Here is a 12,090-nt window from a genome sequence, read left to right as displayed (position 1 = left end):
CTCTGTCATTTAAGGTGACTGTTTTAGAGGGTTGCTTTCAGATGACAGGACTTGCCTTTTCATCTGGGGACTCTTCTAGAATGAAACCACATGGTACTGAGGAGGGTCAGGAGTCCCGTAGATCCTAATCTCACCCCTTAATACCTTGTGTTCTCGAAACCTGGCTGAGGTTATTATCCAGTTTGTCTTCATCTTTTACCCATAAAGCTTTGATGGTTGGGCTTTTCTCCCCCACCCCGGCACTTTTTTTGGGCCCTATTATAACAAAGATTTTCCTCTTAACATGATTTAGGAAGATTTTATTTTTTTGGATGTTGTCAGAAATTACAGCAATATATTCATAAATACCTAATTACTACATTCAACAAATAATATTACAATACAATTAATTCAAACAAGTACACTTAGAACAGGTTTAATTTCACAGCATCTAAACTGCCCCCAGAGTGACCGAGGCATTCCTCCTCCCTCTCGTGTACTGCTTTTACTGTTCTACCTTAAGCACAGGGTACATACAAAAGTAACACAAACAATTAGCATGGTCTTCCTCAGGTCAAGGCAGAGATAAGAGTTTCACTTAAGCGCTGGACCAGAAAGTTGGGATGAACAGGCTACTGCAAGTAGTGAGGAAGTCAGTAACTGGCTTCCTTGGAGGAGCGCAGGGATGACTGCTAAGTGGCTAATACACACCTAAGAGTAACAGAATCGGCTTGTGCTGACCATCTCCATCTTGTGGTGGAACCTTGGAATTTTCTACTTAAAAACAGCTCAGAGGGGAAAGGGGGTTTATTGGATTTTTAAGATTTGGCAGCATTGCTGAGCTATTTGAGGAAAATACCATTCCACAAACGAACTTGAGATTTCTTGTGTTGTAATTCTCGGCTGCTGAAAGTGTGGGCTCCTTTTAACATTCTTGGAATTTCCTTAAGGATATAATCTATGAGAATGTGAATGCCAATTGAGTGTTTAGCCTATACTCTTTCTATAGGAGAAATTGTTAAGTTTTATCTGGGTCACTTATCTGCGATAATGGATTAAGATCCTATTTTATGTCCATTTGGCTCTAACTATGTGAAAACATTTCCGAATGATGAGGTTATATAGTGCCAAGTTTTGGGGAGAGCTCTGGTTTGTTTCTAATGATCTGATTAAATGTGGAACCACATGACCTTGGCTTTGGAAGAGGACCCTCACAAGTTGAGTGAAATCCCCTTCAGGACAGATGGCAGCCCTCTCTTCCAGGTGCGGCAGGAAGACACAAGGTCGTGAAAGACAGAGGTAGAGGTCTTCACGAAAATACTGACAGAAGTTGCATAACCCATTCTCGAGCAAATGTGGTGTACTTCTGAACTTCCATCTTTTAAACTCATTGTGAACTAGCTGAACAAAAAGCTTCAGAAATTATATATCTGTCAGATTTTAAGCCCAAACTGAAGAGACTTAGGTGCTACTGGGCTGCTTCTGAATCATCTGAAAATTACCAGATGGGAAAAACCATTACTGAGCACTACGTCTTAATGGTACACTTTTGTTTTCTAAAGATGTTTTCTTACCTTTTTCTGAGTTTCTTCATGCTGCCTTACTGGTTTATATTCTGATTGTCTTATTACAGATAGGTGAGAGTGTAGGGAGGCAGAGTGACAGAAGCAGGAGGCAGGGGCAAGGGGGTGTTTCCACAAGGGCCAAGAGCAGTTCTTCTAGCTCAGGGACATAGCCTGTACCCCTGGCCAGAGACCTCTCCCGTGCGGCTGCGTCCCTTTACCTCACGACCTCTTCCCATTACAGAAAACCCCTACAAGGGACTCCCCTTGGCTGGTGAAGGGCTGGGCTGTGCTTCCTGTTCCTTCTGGCCGTTGCCAAGCTGATCAGCAGGGGCGTCCAGCCCTTTCCTGTGATGATTGGGGGGCAGGGAGTGAGGTGCTAAGAGGGAACTCTTGAGCTCGCTGTTTCAGACTGGAAGTAGCAAGCGGACTTCAGAGAAATTCAGTAATAGTTTTCCCTGACTGTTGGCAGTACAGCTCCCTCTGAACACCTGTCCCCACTTGTGGAACATGTTGATCTCTCAATGTCTTTGCAGGGGAGGAAGCCCACAGAACAGGCCTTCGTTCTCTTCAAGTCGTTTTTGTGGCGAGGAAGGCGCTTGTTGACTGCTGATAATACTGGCGGCACTTTTTGTCTGAGTTTGCTAATAACTGGAAGATTCTTGGCAGACATACAAAGCAAACGGTGTGGGAACAGATAAAGCAACTCAGTGCCATCTGCCAGCAAGCTGTTCCGCACAGCTAAGGTCTGGGGCTGAGGGCGCGGCCACTGATCGCAGTGAGGAGCCTTCCTGAAGGTCAGCCAGCCCTTCCCTGACCTAGGGTGAAGGGGACAGTGGCCGTCAGGATTCTTACCTCCACCCCCACCCCCGACAGACCAACCGCTGGCTGCTTTGGCCTCTGATTTAGGCCCCTTCGGCAAGAGATTATCTGCTTGATCTAGATTAGACACTGCCTGAATGAGCAGTAACTGGGACGAGAAGGAAACACTCTCTGCACTGAGATGGCATTCCTAGTTTCTAGCCACTCCTGTGCTCATAACAGTAAGTTCGAGAGGAGGAGAAGTTCAGCTCAGACATTGTTTACCCTACTTTTTAGGCTTTTACAAAGCTTTGCATCTAAATAAAGCTTCTAAAGTTTCTACTTTGCACCTGTTCTCAGACTGCTGTAAGACACCTTAGAATCCTATCACAGAACTCGCTCACTTCCTGACCGGTTCTTTCAACAGAGCTGCGTGCACACGCAGGTGCACATGCACGGCAGCTGCTTGTTCCCGCCTGGGGACAAGCCCCTCCTCAATAGCGACTGGCTCCGTTTGCTGTCCAGAGCCAGGGGGAGGGGACAGGAGGAGGTAAGAAGTAACACATGGCTTTCTACATCACTTTCTGGTACAACTCAAAAATGAAGTGATCGCATAGGCGCCAGTGGTAAGCTCTTTTACTTTTCTTCTTCTTTAATTTTTAAAAACACTTCAATATTTTAATGTCCTGACCAGCAGCAGTACAAACACTAAAAGCAAGTTTTTTTGCCCAGAAAAACAAAAGCAAAAAAACAAACAAAACCCCCAAACAGGAAAACAAACAAACAAAAATCCCCCCAAACCACATATTAAAAATGGCAGGCTTTTTATAACAATAATTAAAGTAATAAAAACATACAAAACTTTGTTTTTTAATATATATACACAGTACAAGGCTGAAGCACCTTTGACTTTTCTCTCAAAATTTACGTTTGTATGAAAACACAGCCCACTGCAGTAACAATTTGGTGGGTGTGAACATATGTATACATAGAGCTCTGTACATTTTCCCCCACGGAGTAATAAAAAGGTACCTTCAGTTTGTTGATGCACTTTAGAGAAGAGCTTTTCCAGAGAAAAGCCTTTGGGTGAGGCTTCAGTACTGTTGCTTTGTGTGCTCCTAGGACCTGTTGCTTCGAAAATTTTGCAGAAAAGAAACAAATGAGCCCTTTACCGGAAATGCACCCCACCTTCTTCCAGCTGAAGCAGGTCTGAGTCCTGGGGCGGAGCGAGGCTGACCCCACGCTGCAGTGAAAGCAGACTGGGTTCTCAGGACGTGCTAACGCGGCGCTAACACGGCCACTCCAGGAACAGAGCACGCTCGGTTTGATCCAGTCTTACGCACCCAGGGGCCATAAATGATCAAGTTTTAGTGTTGGTAAGGGAGCCTTCACTTTCAGATTTGAAAATAATGACTGGGGGAAGAATAAAACCACTTTTAAAAAGAAAGAACTATGGGCGTCCTACATTGGTTGCTCACTGAATGACAAAGGTGATTCAGTTGCATTGAAGTCAAGGCGAGTTCGTTCGTTCTTCAGAGCCTGGAATCCTTTGCTTCATGCATGGCACATTCTTTTTTTTTTGTTTGTTTTTTTGTTTTTAAGCTTCAAACCTCCCAGTGAAAAATATTAAATATTCAAGGTAATAAAATAGATAATATTTCTATACTATAGGTTCGGCCTAGTGCAAGGGAAACCGTCACCTAGGATATCCCTTAAAGTAACCTCTAGGCCAATGCATTGCAGGCAACGCAAGGCACTTCCTTAAGTGATCCAGTTCTGCCTGGAGTCGCTCCCTCTCTGAAACAATCTTCTGTTTCTGGCTCCTCAACTCCTGGAGAGAGAGATTCAGGTAAAACATTCATTTTGTAGCAGAGAAATGGGCGTGATACATGAATGCTCTGGGGGCCATGAGGAAAGGCACACCTTCTAGGCTCCAGAAACCCCTTCCTGGCTCAGGATTCTGACCATGGTCTCCGGACGAACCAGTTCAAGCTGTGCCCAAAGCCTTAGGTTCTCACAAGGACCTGCTCACTCCCACAGAACCTGGGTACACCTGCTGGCTCAACATCACCCCTAAGCTTTTAAAAAATTAGCCCATAAAACTTTTGCTGCTCTGGAGTGGCCAAGATCTGCAGCCCCATGGCCCCATACGCCAAGAGGAAGCCAGGGAGTGGGTAATAACGAGCGCAGCTGACAAAGCAGTGGAACCAGGCTACAGAAGTAGGAGGGGCCGCTGTCCTAAGAGCTTTGCTCCTCCTGTAAGATCCTCTTCCATTCAGCAAATTGTCCACGGGGGAGATGGATACAGGCACTAACTGGCCCAGAGGGAGATAGAAAGTAACCTCTCAGTTCCAGGATCAATATTCTGTAAATTCACAGTACCTCCCCCTCTAGCTAAAACCTGGAGAACCAGTTGGCTCCTGAATCCCCCCCCCCACCCTCGCCCATTACAAGTTGCAGCTTCATAAAAGAGCATTACCCCGCAAAACTCAACTGTATGGGTAATGAACGCAAACTTGAAAGGTTAAAGCATGGGGTGTTTTAAGACCACCCCCACGTAGCTGATTTTTTTCTCTTTCCCTGTGTGTGGCACCTGAGACTCACCGCCATGCTGTGGGAGAGCTGCTCCGCTGTGAGGCTGAGGCTATAGTGCTGGGCCTCCAGCCGTCTGCACTGCGTCTGCAGCACCTGCCGCTCCAGGTTTTGCTCTGAAAAGATAAGCGATGTTGGTATGTTTTCTGTACCCAGGGGCCATGGGCTTGGTCAGGGCTGCCCTTCTCTTCAGGCAGCCAGGGCTCTTCTTTGGACCATAGCGCCCCAGCCCTGTGCATTACATAGGGAAATCCAGCCCAGTGGCATGCAGACAGAGGACCTAGCATCAAAAGGCTATTTAAGACATACACCTTAGGAAGTCATTAAGGGCAAATTTACGGTCTTAAAATGCATTTTTCAAAAGAAAATAAGCTGCAAAAAAAAAAAAAAAAAAGCCAGAGTAAACTTGGACTTTGAAAGTGTAGTATCTCTGCCTTTCCAAAAGATCTTGGGCCTGGTTTTAACGGAAGTGACTTCAAACTTTCAAGGATAAATCTCTGCTTTCTATGAAGTGTTTCAAGAATGAAAGCCAGGCTGGGCTGAAGCCTTATTTGTTGGTCCAATACTACTGCTTTTCCTCTATCAGTTGTGGAAACCTATACAGAAAAAGGGGTCAGCAACTCCAAGTAGTCTGGAATGCTGAGCCCCCTACCTGCAGGGCCCTTGTCCTGGAGAGTCCCGCAGTCCTGTGATGGACTTTATGGGAACGAGATGTAAACTTTTTTTTTTTTTTGTAGTTTAGCAATAAAACCCATCTCCTACCACTGAAGAACACAGACTGAAAGTGCTAACAAACTCAGCAAGCAACATCAGAGAACACCAAAGGCAAAAAAACTAAGGCTGTCCCCTCTACAGACCTATGCACCACGTGAACTCTGACGGTCCTGTGCCATCAACACAGCAGCCAATGAGAACCTTTATTTCTTCCCAGTTTCATAAACCAGAGAAGAGCTCCATTAGTGCTGTGCTCTGTTCAGTAGCCCAGAGGTCCCCGGCATGGCAGCAGGACAAAAAGTGAAAACTCAAAAGAACTAAATTTGATTGACAGATCTATCATCTATGATCATATAAGGAATAAAGGAAAATAAAAACTAAAAAAAATCCATGATAACCCAACTGACACCTAAAACTCAACGTAATAAAAGGATGCTGCTTATGGCAAAAAAAAAAGGGGGGGGGGAGTAAATGGTTTAATGCAATTTAATACCATAATCATAGAGAGAATAGCGCTGCTATCAAAAATATTCTCTCCAAGTCTATAAATTCAGTGCAACTGCAAATTCTAAAAATTTCTTGGAACAAACAAGGTGATCCTAAAATCCATGGGGGAACCCCCAAGGGCCCAGAACAGTGCAGATGCAAGCATGCTCCGCTGTGAGGAGAGCGGCCGAGCCAGTGCACCCACGGCACGGCCCAGAGACGGCAGCCCAGAGGCCCAGAGATGGGCTCCACAGCTCGCTCTGGGCGTGGGGGAGGGGACAAAGACGGCACCCCACAAACTGCCAGGGTAACTGGCTATCCCGGGGGGCGGGGGTGAATGTCTACCTTAAGCCATGCACAGAAATGAATTCTAGGCCTAACAAAAGCAGAGCCTGAAGAATTTTAGAAGAAAATGAAGAGAATCATGTGCTCGGGGCAGTGAAGGATTCTCAACAAGGCACCAAAAAACAAACCCAGCTAAGGTGGACACATTTCACTCTGTGGAAAAAGGCTCTGATATTGGTTCTGGATACACATGTATTCACTTGGAAGCAACATGTAAGGAGTGAGCAGTTCAAAACAGGATTCCCCGTGGGGGAGGAAGCAAAGTGCCCGAGCAGATAGGCTGCTCGTGGCTACACAGGCATTTCCTTCGTGAGCGTTTTAAAACGCGTGCTCAAGGGATGTACGATGGTTAGGACATGCCATAATCAAATGTAAAAGGATGCCCAGTCCATGCTCAAAACGAAGACTCCTCTATGAATGTTAAGGCGTGAGTCAGGGAGTGGTGGCCCCCCCCTCCCCGACACCTCAAAGACGGTGGGGGCCGGAGGTCAGCAGTGGGCACCCAGCTCACCACCTGCCCTTCCGGACGGGGGAGGGGCCCCCTGCACTGAAGTCAAGGCACTGCAGCCTCCCAGCCTCCAAGCTAGATGCCTCTTGAGGAAACGGAGCAGAGAAAACGAGCCAGTGTGCGACAAGCAGAGGGGCAGCACTCAGGCCGTGTGACCCCCCCCCCCCCCGCGGCCCCTCACCCCGAAGCGCTAGGCCAGGGCGGGAGAGGCGTGCGGTGGCTGCCGAGGGCTCGCCTCCCTGCGCCAAGCACTAGCCCGGGAGGGTGACAGAGCCTGTGAGCGAACTGCCAGCAGCCTTGAGGCACTGGAAGGGGAGGCAGCCTCTGGCAGTGACAAGGCCTCACTATCTGGGGCTCAGCTGAGTTCATAAACCTTCTGTTTCCAGGCCCCTTGTGTGTAGCCACAGTCAGAACTGATAGAATACTTAGAAGCGCGACGGAAGACAGCAAGCACAGAGAGCGTGTCCCAGGTCTGGCTGTCAGAACGAGTGGTGGCAGGCACTGGAATTTAAATTCCTCCAGTGACCGTGGCCTCTGGTCTGTCAACTGGGGCACCTGCAGAAGCCCGAGGCGCAGGTTTTAAATTGGCAGAGTAACAGAGGAGAATTACCTAGTTGTGCCCCAGGAAGCTGAGTGTCAGTGCCCGCGCTGAGAGTCCCCAGGGCTGGCGGGGAGATCCCACACGGATGGGTCGAGTGAGCTTTTACTTTCTTTCCCACAGCCCCCCCCCGCCCCGGCCCCCCCGGCCCCCCCCCCCCCCGTACCTTCCATATGTTCCTGGTAAGCTTCGAAGATGGCCTCAATCCCTTGCCACCTGCGCCTGGGGGGTTCGTCGTCCTCCCCCTGCCCGTCTTCCTCGTCCTCCTCTGAGTCCTGGTCCGTCTCCTGCGTGAGGGGGCCCTTCCTCCCAGGGGGCGCCTCCTGCTGCCCGTTGTGCTGGGGCAGAGGGAGGCGGCTGGAGGACTGGAGCTCGGGAATGTTGTAGTGGATGGACGTGTCCACTTTGTGGTTCTGCTCTGCAGACAGCACGGCTGCGTTCCCTGCGGGGGCAGAACAGGCTCATCACAGGCCTGCAGGAGTCTGTGTGACTGCAGGCCTGCTGACCAGAGGCAGTACGGACAGACCGATGCCCTTCAGAGGTCAAACATGGCCCCCAGGGCAAGGTCAGAGAGCCCTAACGACCACAGCAGACCTGTATGTAGTCCACTCAGTCCTAATGGCTGTGCGGTCTCAGCCACACCGATCCCAGAGCGTCAGCGTCCTGTTTTAGGAAATGGTGCTGGAGCCTGGTCTGCAGCTGGCCCTCTGTGACTACCAGTCCCCGCTCTCTCAGAAAGTGCATGTCCCGTGGTCCCCAGGCATACCCCGTTAGCTGTCGTTCGGACCTGTTTAGACAAGGTTGGCGCTGCCCTGTGGCATGGCCCCGCAGGGGATGTCCTCTTAACAGGTACACATGGCCTCTGCTATAGTCTGGGACGTGCTCAGGCAATGCACTTGTAGGGCTCAGACTGGCAGGAGATGCATGGCTTTAAAATCCTGAGGAAGGGGTGCCAGGGTGGCACAGCTGGTGGAGCATCCGACTCGAATTCTGTTCGGGTTGGAACCTCTGGGCCCCTGGGATGGAGCCCTGTGTCAGGCTCTGTGCTGGGCATAGAGCCTGCTTCGGATTCTTGCTCTCCCTCCCTGGCCCTTGCACGTGTGCTAAAATAAATGAATAAATCTTAAAAAAAAAAAAAAAAAAAAAAAAAGCCTTGAGGAAACAGTTGAGTGTAATGTCAGAAAAGGGTTGATGTAAAACAAGGCAGGAAAAACATGTCCTAGATCCACAGAAAAGCCTCTGTGAGGTGTGTCTGGGAGGGCATGGGGGTATTTAACCCGGGCATCTTGTCAAAGTATTTTCTCCTTGAAAAACAGGATTCGTTCAAGTAAACTCATGACCAACACCCAGTCAAGAATCCCTCCAGAGTTTCACTGCGAAAACCACCATCCTTGCTCTTTGGTATCATTCTGTCTCTGTTGATGGCAGCGTTAACTTACCTAGGAGATGCCGACACAGCGTCAAGAGCTCTGTGTCTACAGATCCTTACTTACCCACATCCATCTTTTACAGCTTGCAGTAAGAAACGTGTTTAAAACGGCTTTGGCCTAATAACCTAATTATCTTCTCTTAGAGCATATGAAAGCCGTATACTCGGCAGTTACCCTACCACTGGGGATTCTTCTCCCTCTAGTCAGCTTCAACCCTTGACTCAGTGAGAATGAGCCGTAGTGACTCCCGTTCTCCCACCTTCGGGGACTCCCAGCAAAATGTCCAAGGGGAGTGGATCCGGGGGCTCGAGTGTTATACCAAGTGCTCTCTGAAGTTACCGGAACAAACACCTGCTGGTCTGGTTATCAAAGAGCGGGGAGATTTCCAGGTGAGTGTGTACGGGAATGCTGGAAAATCCACAAGCTACGGAAGGAACAGAGCCTCTCTGTGCCTGAGAGACCCCTCACCTGGCCCTACAAAAAGGAAGGGCTTCTAACTCAACTCAGAGGACACTGCTCGCTAACTTTTCTTCAAGTGTGGCCAGTAGACCAGCGGCACCATCATCACCTGGGCACCTGTTAGCGACGGAGACTTCTCGGTCCCGTCTCATGTGCCTTGTGCACACTCAAGTTTAAGGGGCAAGCCCCCGGCTGCAGCTGAGTGCTCCACGCTGCTCTCGTGACGTGGGAGGACAGTGACAGGCAGCCTCTTTACCTTTATGCTTCTGCAGGGCCTTCTGGGTGGACTGCAGCACAGACTCGTGGAACTGATGTGCAAACTCCTCCGCCATGAAGGGCTCCCATGGCTTGCTCTTCCCGTTGATGCTGTGGGACAGGGGCACGGGAATGTCCTTGGGCGCAGGGCCCCGGATGTAATGAAGCATGCTTAGGCTCTTCTTGCCCCCGGGGGCCTCGCTCAGCCTGGCCTTCTCGCTGCTGGCAGGAGCTGCCTCCTGGACCTGCGACAGCTCCTGGGGCCGGAGCTGCTCCAGTCTCCCAGTCTCCATGGCGTTTGCAACATCAGACAAGGAAGCAGCAACACCCACAGGCTTCTCCGTATCCAGAGAGGCTTGCTGCGTGGCTGGTTCTTTTTAGAGACAGAAAGCGAGGAAAATGTTAAGAGGGGCAAGTGAACAGGCGGACCCTGACCTCTAGAGCTTACATTTAATAAAGACCTAGTGCAAAAGACGAAGACTCAGGGGGCCGTTTAATTAAACGTCAGTGTCAGTGAGCACGTGTGGTCAGAAGGTGGGGCTGTGTTCAGCAGCAAGTCCATCCTTGAAAGGCGCCCCAGGAAGGCATCTGAGAAGAAAAGAGAATCTGCAGGAAGAAGCAAGTTGCTTCAGATCACCCAAAAGGTAGATGTTATGTGGCCCAACCCGGTAAGAAAGACCACGTTAGGATTTGAGAACAGGGCCGGACCATAAAGATTTCCTGCTCCACTCAGCAGCGCAGCAAGGTTTAACCGAAGCCGAGAGAGAGAGAGACAGAGAGAGAGACAGAGAGAGAGAGAGAGAGAGAGAGAGGAGGTGTGAAAGCAGGTGTCAGAGAGGCCTGCAGGGCAGAACAAGAAAGACGGAGACACGGGAGAAGAGTGCCAACTTGGGGCCAGCGGGAGCAGCAGAGCCGAAGCAGCAGGTGCCGGAATCCAGGGCATGGGGCTTCCGAGGCCTGGCCGGACTCCGACTACCCTGACCCACCACAGACGGCCCTGCGGAAGCCGGGACCATGCCCATCGGCTCGCAGCCCTGACTTCCCACTCTCCTGCTCTGTCCCGAGCACAGCCTTCCCACTCGTGCAGGGAGCTTCTGAGAGAGAGAGAGAGAGAGAGAGAGAGAGAGAGAGAGAGAGAGAGAGATGGAGAGAAACATACTCTGTTTCCAGGAGGAAAGATTCATGACGAAGAAGACCTTGAGGGGTCGCCTCTGACCTCGGGCAGCCCTCGGGACAGTCCCAGGCGGCGGCAGAGGAAGGGGCTGTCCTTCCCGCCCTGGGCCTTACCGCTCAGGGAGACAGCAGGACTGTCCCTCGGAGAATTCCTGAGTGGGTCTGCCACTGCTGCGGACAGGGCCTTCTGCTTCATGGCATGGAGCATTTCAACAAGTTTCTCTTTGTCTATGAGAAAAGCAGCCTGAGATTAACAACACCGTTGCGTCACTGCTGAGAGGGAAGGGGAGCAGGCTGCTAGCCCAGGCCGTGACTGGCAGGTCCAAGTCCTTTAAACCAAGAACAAAGCAAGCACCAAGGGGACAGGCTGTGTTTAAAGGAAGAAACCTTCATTTTAGAGTGAGCCCAGATTCTGCTCAGCTTTTACTACAGAGCGTTCTAGATGCATTCCAAAAATAACCATGTGTGTACAGCAAAATAGCGGGTTCCTAGGGTTCCTATGATCTTCGGAGGTGACTGCTGACGCCGTATTCTCTCAGACGCACAAAAGGTCCCGACACAAAGAAGCAACCCCGAAGATCCACACAGCACTTCTGGAAGCCTCTGCTTCCAGGCTTCCGGGCGCATCCTCCTCCCCTACAGCTCCTGGTATGCGAGCCCAAGTCCCAGGAGGGCTGCCATCTACCGAAACGGGACCAGAGCCCCGTGACGCCTACTGTGGCGACTCCCTGTTGCGGTGGCACCTGTTACTGACACGAAGTGCCTATGTTACTGGTGGCGTCCGCTAGGAATTAGGAATTAAGTCAGGCAAAAAGATGCTCGTTACAGACTGTGGCTGTTCCCGGGGACTGGTGCTGGTGATCAACACGTCACTGCCTCAGGGAGTGCACGGCTTCCACTTTGCTGGTTAAAGGCAAAAAGCAGACGCCACACCCCACTGATGAAGTAAGTGGAAGCAAGTACATGACCAGTAAGCACTTCTGCTTTCACCTGGACTCCTTCCAGAGAGAAGTGACCACCTAGGTGTCAGCAAGTTGGACGTGGAAGTGTGCAAATGAGCACCTGGACAGGCCAAGCTCTCACCTGAACTCACATCCTGGCGCTAAGCGAGCGTGGGGAGCAGACCCAAGAAGGGGATACCAGAATGCGTTTACAGCGCACCACTCCTTCTGCACTATGGACTCCAGC

General features: G+C 50.3%; 1 protein-coding gene across 5 annotated transcripts in view; it reads right to left on the bottom strand.

Annotated features, from left to right (window-relative positions):
- Positions 1-284: 284 nt before the first annotated feature.
- GSE1 (Gse1 coiled-coil protein) overlaps positions 285-12,090 on the bottom strand; it is a 401,392-nt gene continuing 389,586 nt past the window's right edge. For all 5 annotated transcript variants that reach the window (XM_088027514.1, XM_088027515.1, XM_028091230.2 and 2 more), the window contains 5 exons: positions 11,017-11,130; positions 9,731-10,102; positions 7,752-8,027; positions 4,947-5,050; positions 285-4,173 (listed from right to left, as the gene is read on the bottom strand). In XM_088027514.1, the coding sequence (XP_087883640.1) occupies positions 4,039-4,173; positions 4,947-5,050; positions 7,752-8,027; positions 9,731-10,102; positions 11,017-11,130 (1,001 nt within the window). In that variant the 3' untranslated portion in view covers positions 285-4,038. The remainder of the gene's footprint in view (positions 4,174-4,946; positions 5,051-7,751; positions 8,028-9,730; positions 10,103-11,016; positions 11,131-12,090) is intronic.

This window comes from Eumetopias jubatus, unplaced genomic scaffold, assembly GCF_037043125.1.
Source record: "Eumetopias jubatus isolate StellerSeaLion01/CBP00866 unplaced genomic scaffold, mEumJub1_p1.0 scaffold_10, whole genome shotgun sequence".
Lineage (NCBI taxonomy): Eukaryota > Metazoa > Chordata > Mammalia > Carnivora > Otariidae > Eumetopias > Eumetopias jubatus.
This window is presented reverse-complemented; position numbering and strand designations above follow the sequence as displayed.